Raw genomic sequence first — 18,483 nt, 5'->3', positions numbered from 1 at the left:
AGAAAAAATGGTTCAAGTTTCCAGAAACAATGATTAAGTGTAAATTAAAACTATAACCCCGAAAGAAGCTAAGTCAAATAAGTTCTTTATAAGCACCTCACACAGATTACTACATAATCCGAAGTTTCACATGGTACATATAAAAATTTAAAACTGAGTTGAACCAATAATAGAAACAACAGAAGTTGGCAAAAGTGTTAATTATAGTACATTAAAGATATGCATTTATTATAGGATGTTGGAATAATACCTGCTTTCGTAGCAGATTCTGGAACAAAATTAGAAGTTTCAAAGCAAAATTTAAAAAAACCTTTAAGTTAATTACATTATTCTTTTCAAAACAAGGTCAAAGGTTTAAATATGAATCATAAGTTGATTTCATTATGTTAATATGACATTTGGTATATTAATAAATATCTGCTTCGTTGCAATAGATTACTCGATAGGTCATAAAATCTTAAAATAGGCAGTCAACTCTGCTACAATGTATTATATACATATTTATGTGTTTATGTGTAATATTTCTAAAAAAATTTAGCTTATGGAAAAAAATCAAACACTAAAAACAACAGGACTTTTAGGGGAAAAAAGGGTCAGTTTGACCACTCAAAATCCATGTAACTTTATAACCATTACACAAACAACAACAAAAAAACCTCTTATTACTTTACCACATACAATAGAAGTATAGGGAATTGTATTATATTTATAATTGTATTATATATCAGTCCATCATGAATGAGCTTTTTGGCTAATCAGAAAAATACCCTGTAGAACAGATTCTACATGTGAGGACTTTTGGATAGAGGAAGAACAAAAGGAAAAATGTCTACTGCTTTTTAAAAGTGTCATGCTATATAACTTATTTATTTATTTTTGGTTTTTTGAGACAGAATCCTGCTATGTAGTTCAGCCTGGCCTTGAACTAACTCCCTATATAGCCCAAGTTGGCCTCAAACTCACAGCAATCCTCCTGCCTCAGCCTCTTGAGTGCTGGGATTATAGGCATGCCCCAACAGGCCTGGCTATGCTATATAATTTAAATGGCCTTAAATGAGTAAGAAATAAAGACAACAAGTTTTACTCAAGATATGAAAGGTTTATTTTAGGTTACTCCAACTTAACTAAAATGGCATGTAATTGCTAATATTTTAGTGACTGAAGCTACGTTAATATCTTAAAATAAGTTTATGGAATTTTGTAACATGCTCATAGTAGCACTAGGGAAAAGAGAAGGAAAGTATGCACTGTTTGTCTTTTTTTTTCTTTCTTTTTTTTTTTTTTTGGTACTGGGGATTGAACTTGGGACCTTCTGCTCGCTGTCTTTCATATTTAATATGTAAAGCTTATAGTGAAAAAACGAGATGTCAATACACCTGGTTCTTATCCAAATTCTACTTCTACTTAACTATTCTACAATGGATAAGAGGCTAATTTGTGAGTTTTATCCAATAATTATACATCTTATCTGCAAGTTTATTGGGTGATATAAGAAATCTCACAGTTGTCGGAAAACCAAATGGAATAATTTATGAAAACATAAAACTTAACTACAAAAACTGGTAATTATTTAAGCTTCTATATTAACTTTTCTTTACTTATTTAGGAACACTTTTTCTCTAGATGAAAAAGAAAGCCTCTCAGCCTCTCATAACTCTTAAAATTCAAATTCACTGCCTAAAACTGAAGTTTCAAGAGGATTCTACAAATGCCTGAGAAATGTTACTTGTGAATTTGTTAGAGTACACAGAAGTATTTATTGTTTCTTTACCCAAAGCACACATACAAAAAACGCCCCCATAAATCTTGAAGCCACAATAAAAAAATCAATTTTTAACATTTAAAAACCCATTAACAGTTCTTAAGGTAGATTAGAGGTAATAAGTTTCTCACTTGGATTTGGCTGTAATAATACTTCAGTTTGTTTCATTATTTTTTCTGTCCATATTTTGGTACATTCAGCTTTGCTAAGGAGGTTCTCTAAGTGAGCATCCAATTCTGTCTTCTCTGCTTGGCCAAGCTTTTCTTCTGTGAACTGTTGATTAAAAAATAAATAAAATAGATATACTTCAGATAAATGCTAGGAAACTGAATCAATAAATAAAAGGCAAACTGAAATCCAAACAATTCCAAACATAGAAATAATTGTGTTCCAGGTCTATAAGCCACTGTTTATGGTTTTGTTTTTTTTTTGGCCCCATGGTAATTTATCTATACCTCTACAATAGCAGTAATGATGACTTTATCTTACAGTTATCATGTATTCTTAGTTTTGTTAAAATGCATGGTGTGAATTCTGTAGAAAATCTAGGATACTGTTTGGATGCAAAGTATATAAATATTTCTTACATATAAAGGTAGGGCAACATAAAGGTAAAGACTAAGAGCTCTGAGTCAGTTTTCAAATCTGTATTCAAATCCTGACCATACTGTTGTGTGATCTGAGCAATCTCTTGAGAATTTTTTTCTTAGTAGCCTCTATCATAAAAGATAGTATCTTACAGTGCTTTATAACTAAGACTATGCATGTAAATCACTCTGTTCAGTGGCTGGTATTATTTTAAATGTGAAAAGGGCACTTTAACCACACCCAAGGATGTTTATGAGAAAGTATCTTTTGTTTCTTCAGGATATGTCCCAATAATTATTTACAGACTTATTTCCCATTTACACTATGAAGGTCTTTTAAGAATCATAAAATCTAAAAAAACATACTCAACATATAATTTTTATTCCATTAAATGTGTTGGTATTTGAGGAATGGTAGCACTGTCCACATAATAATAAAGAGGAAAAAAAATCTGTGTCCATCTTTTGGAGCTTCTGGATTCTTTTAATTAAACACTAGAGGCAATGACTCAGGCTGTTGATCATGTTATTTTCCTCCAGAAAATGTAGTTTCCACATCTTAATGCAGGTACATTACTAGCACTAATTCTATGCTCAGTTATGACTCATTTCTAGCAGAACAAAAACATTCGCCTTGCCTTTTTCCCTCTCTTTAAAATCTCTTCTGTTGCTCTATTTTCTGAGTTTTATTATTTCTTTCAACATCATTCTTCTTGATCTAGTACTTTCAAATGATTATCAGCACATTAGCTGAAGGTTCTTTATTCTTAGGCTTCAGGTTACAATCCACCCTGAAGGTCCTGTTCACAGCTTTAATAGCTTTTGCAAAGTCTTAAGTCTTGTAGAGACTGACCCACGGGTGGAACTGAGAATAGTAGTTCCAAAGCTATTGCCTCAGCTCCAAAACCTACAGTATACTGTAACTGAGGATTGGGAAATGGACAAACTCTGATGCCTAGGTCAGCTGGATAAATGAAGCATTCTTAGCAAAGAACTGGTACTCCTTACAGATCCCTGAAAATTCTAAGCAACAGACTACTTACAGAAGAATAGATTAGAATTTTACATGTTAAAAGTCTACTAAGCAATGGTTAGATAATCTCCCAAACAAAGCAACCAATATCAAGATGAGAAAGGATATACAATCAAGTGACTATCATCTATAAAGGCTGATCCAAGAAAAAGTGAGTACTAAGTGAAAAACTTAGTACCTTAAAAAGTGGAAACACATGCATAAATTTGTCCTTAATAAATATTTTTCTTTATTCCCCGCTCCTTTAACAAATACCATGGACTTATATATATATGTTAGGTACTATTATAAGCACACAGGTTTCTGCTCTTAGGAATCTAACATTTCAATTAGAAAACCATAAAACAATTTAATGATAGGGACACAAAGATTATGGAGAGAACAACATAAGTGATTCTATTGTTTATGAGTGACATAATTAATATAAGTAAAGAGAAAGAATTAATTCTTCAGTGAGAGAGGGAAACAGGAAAATCAAGGGAGGCGGGGGTGGGGTGGGTTGAGGAATGAGTGACTTGGGCCTGGAAAGGGAAGCAGGAGTTAAGATGAAAAGACATTGGCATCTATGAGCAGGAAACAAATGACTGTGACGGAACTGTAAGATATGGTAAGAATGGGAAGAAATGGGAAGAAAATGGTTAAGCTGTGTAAATAACTACGTAAAGTGTATATAGTGCCCTGCTGATTTATCTTCCATTTGCATTATTATTATTATTATTATTATTATTATTATTTTTTGGTACTGGAGATTGAACTCAGGTCCTTGTGCTTGCGCAGCAGGCGGCAAAACCATTGAGCTAAATCCCCGGCCCTCATTTGCATTATTTGTATAGTCACTAGCATCACCTTTATGTACTTTTTTTTTTTGGTACCAGGGATGGAACTCTGGACCTTGTGCTTATGAGGCAGGCACTGGAACCACTGAGCTAAATTCCCGGCCCTATGCACCTTTTTTTAATTGGTAGAAATCCTTAATTTATATTTAATAGTCAAGAGTAGATTAACAGAAAAAAATTAACAGATCAGTATTTTAAAAATCTGTATTAGGTCACTCTGTGAAAAGTACTCTTCCAGTAACAAAAGAACATGGTCTCTATTACACTGAACTAACTGAAAAGTAGTATCTACAGTATAAATCCACAGGCTAATTTTGCTAAGCTTTGTCTTAAGAGAGTTTTTAGGAACACACTAGAATTAACACATTCATGACTGGGGCCCAATTCATATGTCTCGCTGCTGAAAAGACTGATAAAAGTGATTAGATCTATTTGTAGCAGCAGTGGTATCAGCTGCCCAATGGGACAGTAATGCATGTACTACCAGAGGTGGCGGGAATGTGTTAAAGGTGCAGAGCAGAAATTACTAAAACATTATATAATAGTGATTAAAGGAACAGTCACTGAATTTATCTGGCACAAGCTAGGATTCAGGGCAAGCTTTTCTTTGACAGTATTTTAAAGAACTAATAATTAGAAAGTTAATGATTTGGAAGATACAGTAACATTTCAATCTTTAAGTCAAAAGGTCTCTATTTAAAAATTTTTTTGTGACTCTCATGATACTATCTTGTAGGTATCTCTTATTAAATGTATCCTTTAGAGAAAAAAAGACAGAGTGTAAGAAAATAGAGCATTTACAGGCCATGTATTTGTATAAATCTGTGCCCAAGAAAGACAGCTATGTAAATTGACTTACTACACAAGAGTCTACAAACATAATAGTTTTTCTACTTTCTAGTTCAGAAGATCAAAATAAAACAAAAGGAAACCTTTCACATAGATGAGAAAATCTGAATGCAGAAAACCTGTTTAGAAAATAGAAGATCCCCATGAGCAATGTATTTTAAGTACCAGTAATGACTTTTACCTGATGTTTATTGCATTTCTATGAGTGAAAATGATTATTTTCCACTATATCCACATCTGTCCTTCACATTTCAGCACATTATACATGGTTTTGTTTTATCTTCTGTTTTTAAAATGTTTTTTTCAACAAGATCATTACATCTTTCTTATACTTTGGAATTATTAATGTCAGGGCTTTAACATATATTTAAAATTTCTATACACTAAGCAATGCATTTTATATCAGTACTCAAAAGAATCTTATAGGCGTGAATCATAATTTTAATGAATAAGTTGAGACTCAGTGATTAAACATTTTGCCTATGGTGTCAAATGACTCAATCTCTAACCTAAGTCTTTACTACAATATATTACACTTCCATTAAATACTTGCTGATTTTAATAAAGTAGTATTTCTTAGTTTTGTTATCTTTATCCAAATATAGTCTATGTTTCTTTGTTCCTATATATTTGTTTACAATACTCTTAGGCAGTTATCTCTTCCAGTCCACCTCTGCTTCCTGTGTGACACTGAATAATTATTTACAGTGGACTAAATGCTATCTTCAATAAAATGAGGGGGGCACATAATAAGAGAACTACTAAACATTACATTTTTAACCTGAAGTAAGTTTAAATTTTATTATCCAAGTGTGTAAGTTTAAAGGATACAATATTTTCTATAATTTATTTTTATGGGGGCTAAAGGTTTTTTCCTTATCATTAATCAGAAGGAATGCTGTATTAAGAAAACAAAAGAGAATATTTAATACATCTTTCTCTAAAAAATTTTAAAGGGTACATCTACTACAGAAAATTGTAAGTTATCTGAATTAAATTAGAAAGATTTAAATTACGAATAAAAATGTTTATATAGTATATATATTTTCTTCTATTACAAGATGACCAACCTCTGACATAGCTCTTGCCCTGAAGGATTTTATGTTCCAGCTAAGATAATATATACTGCTTTAACACACACATAAAATTACAATGATGACACCCTTTTCAGAAAGACAAAAGTCCTATTATTTTTTTTAAAAGATCTCTTTCCCAGTTTCTAAAAATTTCAGAATTAATAAAAAATTTAATTTTCAACATCTTCAGGTCCAAAATTATTACTGACTTTGTAGTCTTTTTGATAAACGTGTTAATCAGAAACTAGTTGATTTAAGCATGTATTTTAATCAATGAACAGCAGAACAGTTTAAGAATGTGAAGACAACCTGTAATGAAAATCGGAATGTAAATAAGTCAGAGAAATCCAAACCCCTAAAATATAAATTGATATAGAATTTTTCATAATATTTATACGAATTGGCATAACAACAAAGTTGAATCCTCTCTCCTTTGTGCATTTTCTCTAAATACTACTTTAAGAGACTGTCTTTGAATTAGATGCAGTATTCCAGGCACTGTAATCGTGCGTGCGTGCGTGCATGCGTGTGTGTGTGTAGGGGTGTCCGGGACTGAACTAAAACCTTTGAACTGAGCTCCATCCCTGGCCCTCCTTTTAAATGTTTTTATTTTGAGACAGTCTTGCTAAATTGCCCATGCTGGGCTCAAACTTGTAATTTTCCTGCCTCGGCCTTCCAGAGTTCTGTGATTACAGGTGTGCTCCATCATGCCTGGGTTATTCCTTCTTTCACTACAACACAGACACATAGCCCACAGTATGAAATAAGGAATGTGGACTCCATGCTTTGCTGTACAAGAAAAAAAAGACAAATAAAAAGGGTGCATGATCAAAGATATCTATTTAATATTAATTCGAATGATCCACTCTCTAAGGTAAAAATAATACTCAAAGTAATCTAAGTTTCTTGGGGGAGAATACATAATAAATTCTGAATATATATTAATAAATCATAAAGTAGATCTTTCTCCTTTGGTTCTCAATTTTGGCTTTTTAGCATTACTTGGGGAGAATTTTGAAAACACTGCTGCCTGATCCAATGTCTAAGATTTTAAAGTCATCGAACTAAGTTGCAGTCACTATAATGGCTTTTTTTTTTTCTTGGTACGTACTGGGGATCAAAGTCAGGACCTTGAGCTTGTGAGGCAGCTGGCAGCACCACTGAGCTAAATCCCTGGCACTATAATGGCATTTTTAAAGATTCCCTGGGTAAATGTTAAGGGCAGTTAAGGCTGAGAACCACTGTTCTAAATTCATAAGTAATTATTAAAATATGCGTCACTTGGGTTGAGTGCAGTGGGCATCAGTTCCTTCTTTGGCCCATTTAGAAATTCTGGTTGCTAGTATTGTCACTTCAGTATGCTGGAGATTTGCTTCAAACATATTGTGGTGTTGTTCGATCATTAATTTGTCTTCAAAATATATTTAAGTAATTGGCTTAGTTGTCTGTTAATTTTAAACATAATAGCGCAGCAAATAGGAGTACACTGACTGGGTGTGGTTTAATAAAAAGGACTTTAGTGGCTGGGGATTTAGCTCAGTGGCTCTGAGCCTGCCTCACAAGTGCAAGGTCCTGAGTTTGATCCCCGGTACAGGGCGGGAGACGACTTTAGAGACATTTATAGTTTGGCATTACCTTAAAAATACTTAAGAAATAGGACAAATTGAAAACAATCTTTTAGATTTTCTAAATACTTAATTTATGCTGTACAGGAACATAAAGTTCAGATTAACAAACTATGTTCTACAGTTTATTAAATTAACACTAATAACACCAAAAGTATGTAAACATAGTTTTAAGTAACAGTAAACATGTTTTTATATCATGAGAAAATTTATGGATTTTGAATGAGGCATGCTTTATTAAAATGTGAGACAAGGCAAAATATTACAATTTAAATTCTATAAAGGAAACAAGACTTTAGAAGGGTGAGAGAATTGTTTGGCCAAAGTAGAGCTCCAGGTAGGGTCTAACAGGAGCTAGTTGGTGGCAGCATCATATTCATCTTTCCACCTCCAGCTTAGACACACCACTGTGTTTGCTGAAATAAACTGAAGATCAAGGCCAACCTCAGAACTATTTTTTTTTTCTTTTTTTGGTACCGGGGATCGAACTCAGGTCCTTGCGCTTGCGCAGCAGGCAGCAAAACCACTGAGCTAAATGCCCGGCCCCCAACCTCAGAACTATTTTGAAGACATTTTTTCTTTAGAAAATGGCTGGTTTTCATAAAATTCATTGTATAATATTCATAATAACTTCAGAAAAAATGTTAGAAAATTAAAATAAACCCTCTCCCTAAGTAATTTAGTTTGAAAAAATTTAGAAAGTATATGCTTTTATTTTAAAAATAGTGAGCACAGATTTGCTTTAATATCAAGTCAAATTAAAAATGTATTTCTTATTCCTTTATCCACTTGAAAAGTTTATCAAAAAAACAGTAATTTACAAATGAATATTTGGCACCAAAAATAAAAGTATTCAACTAGGATAAATGTGGTTCTAAACTAAGAAGTCCCTATGGACAGATACTTGGGTCTCATTTACCAATGTATCTTTCAAAGCCAATTGCACAGGAGGTACTCTAAAAATGTAGGCTATCGAACAATTTAGTGATTTCCCTCTAGCATTACTCAAGATAGCTACTGTACATAATGTTGAAAAAAATAGAGATAATAAAATTATTTAACTTGTCAAATAATTCTTGTTGCCATTCACTGAGTAAAATTTGCATATGGGTAATAATTTGATTGGCTAAAATATAAAAATTAAGATGATGTATTATGTGAGAGAGGAATAAGCAAGAGTTGATTCCTTAGGATACACAATCTAATTAAAGAGGTGAAAACCAGAGTCATGGAATTTTAGAGCTTCAAGGGACCTTACATAGTAATTCATTAGAAGAAAAATGCTACATAATACAAAACTGAAAAGTGACACAGAATTTCCCATTAAGTTCTTCTGCTTTGAGAAGATGGACTTGAAGGAAGGAAAAATTAGCAGAAAAGGAGGGAGGACATTTATAATGAGTTTACTCATCTCCATGAACAAAAGCCTGGAGTTAGTCAAGTACAAGATAGTTTGGAAGTTAAAAATATCAGAATACAGTTTTTACATAACCGAGAGAGAAGATCAGATGGTAAAGAATTACTTAATGCTCAACCAAGGAGTTTAGGCTGAAAAGATTGATTCTAAGAACTATTAAACTGCTATTAAGACACGAGTAAAATAATTTAGCGAAGATAAACTAAAAAATGCTTTGTATCCTATTTTGAAGTAAAGAACAACCAGTACCCAGATTAAGAATAAATATTCCAACTCATTTATACATTCTACCTTAACATTCTTTTTAAAGTATCAAGGTTTATAAACAAATTTTAGAATGGAATGACCCCCATTTATACATTTCAGTAATTTGAGTTGACTTTTTTTTTTAAAGGAAGTTTAATTTTTAATTTAAAATTTACATAAAATTAAAAAATGTGATAGGTGACCAATGGGAGAATTGTTAAAGTACAATTTGATTTAAATGATAATTATTTAATAAAGAGAAAGCTTAATTCTCTCCCTGCTATGCTTACTGCTTATAGAGTTACTGGCATAGCTCTAACTATTCTTAGCATGAATCTTGGTACTGTGACATTTATATTGATGTCAACTCAATTTAGAATAGGAATTCAGCTATCGACTAAACATTGAAATGAAAAAGCAGTGTTTTGTTGAAAATTACAACAGCGCATTCATTTCAAATTTCACATTGTATTTTAGAAGCACCTTTTTCCTTACAAGTTTTATTTTTAAAAAAGAAGTGTGGAAAATGTGAAACATATATAAAAATCTAACAGTATAATGAAAAGTATTATACCATAATAGAACTTCATTAATACATAACTTAGATACAACATTCTGCTAATCTTATTTTTTTTTATTTTTGAGACAGGATCTCACTAGGTAATTCAGGCTGGCCTTGAACTCGAGAGATCCTCCTGACTCAGCCTACTCCACTGCTGGGATTACAGGCATGTACCACCATGCCTGGCTCCTGGCTAGTATTGTTTTAACTACCTTCATTTTTTCTTCTGAAATATTTTTTTTAAAATCTCAGAGAAGCTATGTTTATCTGTAAATATTTCAGTATGCATATCTAAAAGTAACAGACAATATAAAAGGACACATTAAAAGGCCTGTTTCTCCTGAAAATTTTTTCTTTTTAAATAAAATCATCCTTGACTCCTCTTTCTCTCAGTATAGCCCTGAGCCAAGCTGACAGCCAGTACAGATTGATTTTGAACTTCCCCTCCCTACCACTGTCATTTAAGTCACAATAACTTTTTGCCTGTCCTATGGCCATAGCTCCCTAACTGATATAAATGAGTGTCCTACAAACCAAAATAGATTTCAGACCCTCAGTCACTCATCTGTATATTTTAGGGAGGGATGGGTGGAAAACAGTTAAGGCAACTAGCTTCTTACTCAGCAGGCAGATTTAGAAACTAGGAAATCAAAAAGTAGAAGGAATTTCCCATCAAGTGTTATTTGCTGTTGATAACGAAATGCTGAGATTGTACTAGCTGACCTTTAAGGTTTCTTTCTCTAGGCCACAATATCCTACTATTCTATATATCGTAAACCTGCAATACTTATCCAGAAAAAGAAAGCAACTTGCAGTAGTAGGTCAGTCAGCACCTGGTTATTTACTAGCCATGCAAGTTAAGCAAGTTATTTAACCTCGGAGGCTGCTTCCTTATACAAGTATACCATATATAGATAAAGGTGGGCGTGTGTGTTAACATCTCCCTGGCAAAGGGAAAGAAAAGACTGGAGAAAATACATCAAATGCATAGCAAAGTGCTTGACATAGAGTTTTTTTAATAATATAAGCAGCTATTTACTTGCTCTAACTCTTCCATTCTTTTACCAAGGATAATGCAATGTAAGATCAACCGTGCCAATAAAACTGGGGTAAAGGAGACAAGGAAAGTAGTAAATCGATGGAAGAGATTTAAATTTCAGTACTAATTTGATACGTATATTAGAAGTTTGTTTTTGTTTTCTCCTTACCGAAGAGAATGCTGTTGCTACTCTGTCATTAACTTAAACACCAGATTGTTTATAATCCATGTTGTGAAATTTACATCCGTTCGTAGATTTAACTGAGTTAGCATAATGTGGGTGAGGACTGTGGAAAGTCGTCCAAGTTCCCTACCACTGACATTTCCTTGATCGAAAAATACCGAGAAGGTAGACATTTCCTCTTGGAATGCATTTGAAATATACCCCTATAACCACAGCCACAATAACACGGGTCTCCCCCTTCTCCTCGCTCCGGGGCTGCGCTCTGGAGAATGAGAACCCCCTAAACTCCGGGTCCTAGGCAAAGTTTGGACACCGCAGGCGATCTCCATTTCCCCCGCAGGCTGCCAAGCCCCAGACGGTCCCTCCGAGGAGAGAGTGCAGAGGGGAACCGCGTGGGCAGCTCTCCGGGTTGAGGGGCAGGAAAAGGAAACGCCCTCCTCGGGCTCGGGCTCTGCGAGGGGAAAGACGACCGGGAAGGCTGGGGGTGGCGCAAGAAAGGTCGCGAGTTCTCGCCAGGCCTCCGCCAGCCCGGGGTCGGACGTCATCCGAGTCGCATCTGGGGATCAGAAAGGCGGGCGGGGCGGCGCCTGCGACCCGGTGGAGTCGGGGTCCCCACCCCGCGTGGCGGCTCGTGGGGGGGGGGCGAAGGTTGCTCCCGCCCGGCCCGGGGGCACCGCAGGCCGAGGCCAGGGTCGGGGCCGGGAGAGGCGGCGCCGCGCCTCCCTCATGGCTTCCCCGGCCGCGTACCTGCACGGCGCGGCTGAGAAAGGTGCCCGCGTCGGCCGCCAGCTTCTTCACGTTGAAGTCCATGATGTTCATGCTGGGCAGCACCGGGCGCTGCAGCCGGGTGAGCTAGCAGGGAGGCGGCTGCGCGGCGGCGGCCGGGACAGACGTGGTCGGTGAGGGAGGCGGCGCTAGCCCCGCCGCCGCAGCTGTCGTTTCCGTGACGGGCGGGGGAGGAGGCAGGCAGGAGGACGGGGCGGGGCGAGGGGAGAAGGGGCGCTTCAGAGCAGGCTGCACGCCCTCGGCCGCCCAGAAGCCCGGCCCGTGGGGCCCGGAGAGCAGCCACTAGCGTCGACACGGGGCGCGGCCGGCAACCTGGACCCCAGCGGTCAGCTCTGCCAGGCGCGGCCGGCTCCTCTGCGAGGGAAGTGAGCACCGAGCGAGGGGCGGAGCCTTTATCGAGGTTGCCGTGGAAACAGCGTCCCCTGGAGGCGTGTAGCGGCGCAGCAGCGGGGTTCGCCGGGAGCTCCGCCGGGGCCCTGGCCGGGAAACCCGAGGGAGCGCCCCCGCTGCCCCACGCTCGTGGTGAACCTCTGAGGACCGAGAGCGCAGATGACCTTAGTTCCACCTTTTAGGGGGAAATATGGGAATTACAGCATACGATTGCAGTATCGATGAAATGAGAACCAACTGGCCCGATATCCTGGAGCACCCGGCGCGCCCCCTGGGTCCCTGAGGGCTGGATAAGATACTCGGCAAAGGACTGCAGAATAGGGTTGAATTTACTTCCCTTCGTCCCTGTTGTTCGTTCAGCACTACGTATCGAGCACCTACTGTGTGCCAGGTGCTGGAGATACTAGGCTGTTATAAAAAATTTTTAAAAACCTTTTTTGAAACAGGGTCTCTATGTAGTTCAGGCCGGCCTTGAACTCACTGTGTAGCCCAGGCTGGCCTTCATCTGCCTGCATTAGTCTCCTGAGTGTTGTTGGGATTACCGCCACATGCCACCAAGCCTAGCTAGCAAAATCTTAATCCCATTACTTGATAACCTTTAGGGTCTTCTCCACTCCCAGCAGAATTATAACTATTTACTGCCACAAGAATTTTGTGACTTCTTTACTATGGCAGCATTTGCACACTGGACCACAGATGAACACTAGGTTCCTGCTCTACAGACAATGGGGCCCGATGCTGGGGACACAATGGGTTATAAAATGGTGAGATAAGATAGCTCTTAACAGTTCACCATGACCAATTTTGGTAATAAATGAGAATATGATGTGAAATCTGTTCCCTGACAGCTTAAAACAGGTACACACGCATGGAAGGAGACACTATATATTTTGTGTGGTTGTGCCCTTTTGTTACAATGGGTGTGATAGTTAACTGTTACGACTTGAGTAAGAAACACACTGATTGCCTTAGCATAGTTCTGGTCTTGACCAAATAGATTTACTGAAGATGGAAGAGCCACCTTGGGTGTGGGTAGCACCAACCAATAGGTTTGTAGCCTGAACAGAATAAAAAGGGAAAAAAGAACCAAGTCTTGCTTTTGTTTCTTCAGAGGAGCTCCAGTCTTTGCCATAGCCTTGAATGGCTACCTCCTGGCTCCCCGCGAAGACTCTTCAGTCTTCCAGCACAGGGCCTTCCACTTCCTGATACCAACTCCTAGGAGGCTCTAAAGAGAGCACCAGGCCTTTGACTTTTGACTGGATCCTTCAGATCTCCAGTACATAGCCCCTTTGCACTCTTCCACACCTGACTCTGCAGGTGACCTCTGTAAGCTGACCTTGTAAAGCTATATATATTGTATTAAATCTGTTTCTCTAGTGAGCACTGACTGATACAATGGGCCTGGGAAAATGCAGGCCCAGAAGGCAATGAAATAAGCTGCCATTCAGGCTTCAACACTGAAAAAGCAGTCACAGAAGCAATAGCTGTTGTTAAAGGTTGAAAGATAAGTACAGTAAAAGCATTATAAAGACACTCAGATGACACAAAAATATTTGTGTTCTTTTATTCTTTATTGTAGTGACAAAAACAGCCACCTCTTTCTAGAGTAACCCCAACCTCATAGAATCTCCTCACTCTGAAATATTGCAAATCTTTCATCTTAGCTTATGTTTCACCTATCTCCAGATCTCTATCTTTAAAGTAGGTATATTTTATTTAAAATAGGTATATTTTATATTGCCATGCCCAATGCCCATCTTTAAAAATGGTCATACCACCACATCCACCACTGGGGGAAAGAACCCTGGATTATCTTCCTCAAGTGTTTAAATTTTCCCAGATTTGGAAAACAAAAAAACCCCACTTTTTTCTTTTGAGCCCTGCAGAGCTATAATCTTATTTACTGTTCTCCTTAAAATTCCTACCATATTTTTCTTTTCTTAGCTTTTGATACCTTTTCTTTACAGAGAAATTATAACTCATAAATTTTGGAAGTAATTTCTTTAGCCAAATTCTCTTATTTCCACCCTCTGTCCTCCAAACTCCTTTCCTTGTTAAGGCCAAATGTTTTAAAAATGAGAGGTCTCAGGTGTTCTCTGAGTAGAGCCACTGTTCCCTTAATTTGGCCTGGACATCGTCCCCACCTGGAGAGGGTACATAACCACTGATGGTTGGATCCCACCTGTAGAGTGTGACTGGGCACTGGGATGTTTAGAAGCTCCCTCAATTGATTCGAACATGTGGCCAAGGTTGAGAATAAAGTCAGCATCTTCTAGAACTAAATTAATCAGACTCTGCCCATATATAGATTCCATTTCTCTTACCAGAGATGAGGCCCTCAAGGGCAACAACCATTGTATATTTTTAGGTTCCACATTCCTATTAATGTAGTAGATTTTTAGATAAATTGCTAAATGAATAATGTAATCATATCAAGATGTATATAATTCTAAAGTTCTTTTGTGACATCCTCACCCCCAACCTAAATTTCCAAACACCTATTTACTCTCATAGTCAAAATTTCTAGTGGTGAGCCCATTCTAGTTTGCTTTTCCTCTAACTTGCTCTTCTGAGTTTCCTATATTGATTAATTGAATCATATACAAAATCACTTAAGCAAATGATACTCTTTGATTTTCTTTTATTTGCCACCTCCAACTGATCTAGCTCTGACATTTTCTTCTCTAAAACATCTCACTTCTCTTATTCGAAATTTTTTTTTCAAATATTCTCATTCTAGCAAAAAAGCAAGAATGGTACAAAATGTTTTGTAGACCTTTTGCCTGGAAATCCTATTCAGGCTTCAGTCAATTGTTCCAATAATGTCTTTATAGCAAAGGCACCCAAGCCAAGATCACAAGTGGCATATTGCTCAATTCTGCACCCAAGTGGCATATTGCTCAATTCTTCAATCTGGATCAGTTCTGCAGGCTTTTCTTGACATACTCTCTTCCCCTTTTTTGTCCAGAGTTAACCATGGAGTTGGTATGATTGATTTCTATACAGCTTCTACTTTCACTAAATTAATATGTATCTATACATGATACTATTTTATATATGTAATTTTTTTTCTTTTTTTTTTTGGTACTGGGAACAAACTCGGGTCTTTGCACTTGTGCAGCAGGCAGCAAAACCACTGAGCTAAATCCCAGGTCCACTATTTTATATTTTTAAATTACATAAATGGTATACAGATATATGCAAACTTTGTTGTGTCTGCTAATTTTTATTTTTTATGGATTGATTTCTTTTGTTGTCTCATAGAGCCTTTTAAAAAATGTACTCATCTTACTGATTTTAAAAAAATGTTTCTTCTCTTCTGGAAAAATAATGGAACAATAACAGCAACAGTTTAGTCTTTCTGAGATTTGGAATCCAGACACTGGAAAATAACCTATGGGGGTGTGAGGGGAAGTAGATCCCTGGGAACCAGGAAGGATGTGACAGAAAAATTAAAACCTACAGAGCAATTGAAAAGACAGAACATAGCATGGAAAAGGGAAAGGACAATCTGTGCTTTTTCCCCAATGCCCAGTTCTTGGCTCTCAAGAAAGGAAGACCAAATCTATAGAGACAAATGAAAGCAAGGACTCCAGAGTGCTTCAGGGAGAATCACACTGGTGGAACTGGCCAGCAGGTTCTGTGAATTGCAATACTTGGTGAGTGAATACAGCCCAAGCATCTGCCACACTGCCTGGAGAGAGTGCTTGATTGGACACCATTCCAGGGAGGGGTTGACCGAACCAGGGACTCAGAGCAGCTATAGGATGACTTCAATTCATAGCTCCAAGTGTTATGTTGCCACAGTGACTGGGTGAGGGACAGCCCTGTGAGACAGCTGTGGTCTGGGAGCCTTGATCCAGCTGGCAAAAGACCCCCCTGAGGAGTTTAAACTAAAGAATACAGGCTGCGCACCCATGGCCAGAGGCTAGGTTCAGCCTGAACGGCTCTGGATTTAAAAGTCAAAGAACTGGTACCCTCATCCCAATTCTACTGCCTGCTGGTGCCTGCATCCATCTGATCCGGGGTCTGACTGCCTACTTTATCTACCAGAGTGAGCAAAGATATGTCTTAAATTGGACACTGCCCTCAAATTGCGTATATTGGAAGCAAACCACACATTCAAAATCACAGAGAAATTTTTTGTTTGTGCATTGTTTTTAGGTTTATGTTTTAAAAATCTTTTTCTCTTCTTTCCCTTCCTCCTTTCTTTGTACCAATTTATTGGGGCTTGAGAAGTTTTCCTTTGCCCCTCTTCCTTGCTTTTTAATCTTTTCCCCCTCTTCTCCTTTAAAAATTTTCTCCCTTTATTTTTTCTCTTATTTTTGCTTTATAATTTCTTTTTTCTCCCTCTTTTTATTTTATATACTATTTCTCAACAGTTTCCCCCTTTATCTTTACCTAATTCTATAAACATCCTTCTACTCCCTAAGAGAATCCTTTGTACTATTTCTCTCTCTTCATATCATAGTTTAAGATTTCAAAATTTTCCCATTCCTTACCCTTATATCTTTAATAGCATAACCATAAAGTTTTGTTAATGTTTTGATAGGCAACTCTATAAAATTACTGTGGAATTCTTTTCTACCATTAATAAAGATATAGTTGTCACATGTAGTACATATTAGCTGTAAGTCAATATCTGGGTTGTCTTAGTGTTTACAACATAATTGGAGATTTCTTCTCTAGGATTAAGGCTGGTACATAATTGATTCTATAGTATTTTAATATCCAACTTGTCTTGGATGATAATACTATAGTTGATTTGCTTGATATTAACAGAGTTGCATAACTGTCCTTATTTCTCTGTAAGCCAGCACTCAGATTACCTTTGTGATATTAACAATAGTGTAGTACATTCTCAGAGAACTTGATTATTGGGCCAACTATGCTGCATCCTCCTCTCCTAAATTAATCAAAGTTATCAGGTCCTGGGGCTGTGGCAAAGGATTATATTTAGCCATGCCTCAAGTACCTCAGTGAAAAGAAACTAAAGAGATCTCTATATTAGCAACAAAGTCTTTAGACTATAAGCATCTGAAAACCTCAGCACCAAACAAAAGAAACAAACAAAACAATAGAAACATGGAAAGACAATCGGGGCACCAAGGAGCAGAATAGGATAAGGCACACATCCAAATTACTCAAAAGAATAATAGAGGAAATTATAAAACAGATCAAAGAGATAATCAGAGAAGATATAACTAAACAGATAATGGAGGTAATAACCAAAAAGATGCAGGATGTTTCAGAAATCACTGATTAAAAGCTAGATGAGTTAAAGAAAATAATGCAAAACATGAATAACCAGTTTAGCAAAGAGAGTCCATGAAAAGGTTTCAATCAGAAATCCAGGAGATTATACATTATACATTATGTTGAAACTATAGGCAGCAAAAGCAACCAATGTGATGACACAATTTCAGAACTAGAAGACAATGATGTCTTCAAAGGGCAACTACTCAAAGGCATCTTTAAAACAGCAAGATAATATGAAAAATGGATCCAGCAGCTGCTAGATGATGCAAAGAAAACTAATCTGAGAATAATTGGAATAAGTGAAAAATCAGAAGACAGCAAATATGGCATAAAAAACCTGTTCACAGAAATAATAGTAGAAATGAAAGAAAGAAACATACAGATAAGTGATGCATATAGAACCCCAAATAGCCATGAGCAGAAGAAAACTTTCCCACGTCACATTATACTCAAAGTACTAGAAGTCCCTCACAGGGAGAATATCTTAAAAGCTGTTAGAGAAAAGCAATGAATCACATATAAAGGTAAACCCATTAGAATCACAGGAGACTTTCTACACAAACCTTAAAGGCCAGGAGAGGTTGAAGCAAAGTGTTTTAAGCTCTAAAAGATAATAACTTCCAACTCTGACTTATGTATTCTGCAAAACTTTCCTTCAAAGTTGATGAAGATATAAGATCTTTCCATGACAAGGAACACATCAAGAAATTCATGCCCACTAAACCACCATTACAAACAATTCCCAAGGATATTCTAGAAAGAGACAATGAAGTCAACAATGCCAATAAGTCAAAAAGAAAGAATACACCTTGTGGGATGAGTACCTAAGCAA

The 18,483-nt window shown here is 36.9% G+C and overlaps 1 protein-coding gene across 6 annotated transcripts in view; it reads right to left on the bottom strand.

Moving 5' to 3' along the window:
* Sh3glb1 (SH3 domain containing GRB2 like, endophilin B1) overlaps positions 1 to 12,369 on the bottom strand; it is a 38,610-nt gene extending 26,241 nt beyond the window's left edge. For 5 of the 6 annotated variants that reach the window (XR_002393624.2, XR_015451961.1, XM_021255426.2 and 2 more), the window contains exons 1-2: positions 11,964 to 12,295; positions 1,894 to 2,035 (exon numbers count right to left, since the gene is read on the bottom strand). Coding sequence is in view for 4 of the 6 variants with exons in the window: in XM_021255426.2 (XP_021111085.1) it covers positions 1,894 to 2,035; positions 11,964 to 12,035 (214 nt within the window). In the remaining 2 variants the exon portion in view is untranslated. Of the gene's footprint in view, positions 1 to 1,893; positions 2,036 to 11,963 lie in introns of all 6 variants that reach the window. The other variant, XM_013070918.3, reaches the window with a different exon arrangement.
* Between the last annotated feature and the right edge of the window lie 6,114 nt (positions 12,370 to 18,483).

The sequence above is a fragment of the Heterocephalus glaber genome, unplaced genomic scaffold (genome assembly GCF_053883595.1).
Source record: "Heterocephalus glaber isolate CG9 unplaced genomic scaffold, H.glaber_assembly_v1.0 deba00001442, whole genome shotgun sequence".
Taxonomy (NCBI): Eukaryota; Metazoa; Chordata; class Mammalia; order Rodentia; family Bathyergidae; genus Heterocephalus; species Heterocephalus glaber.
Note: the sequence above shows the minus strand (reverse complement) of the source record. Positions and strands in the feature narration are given on the sequence as shown.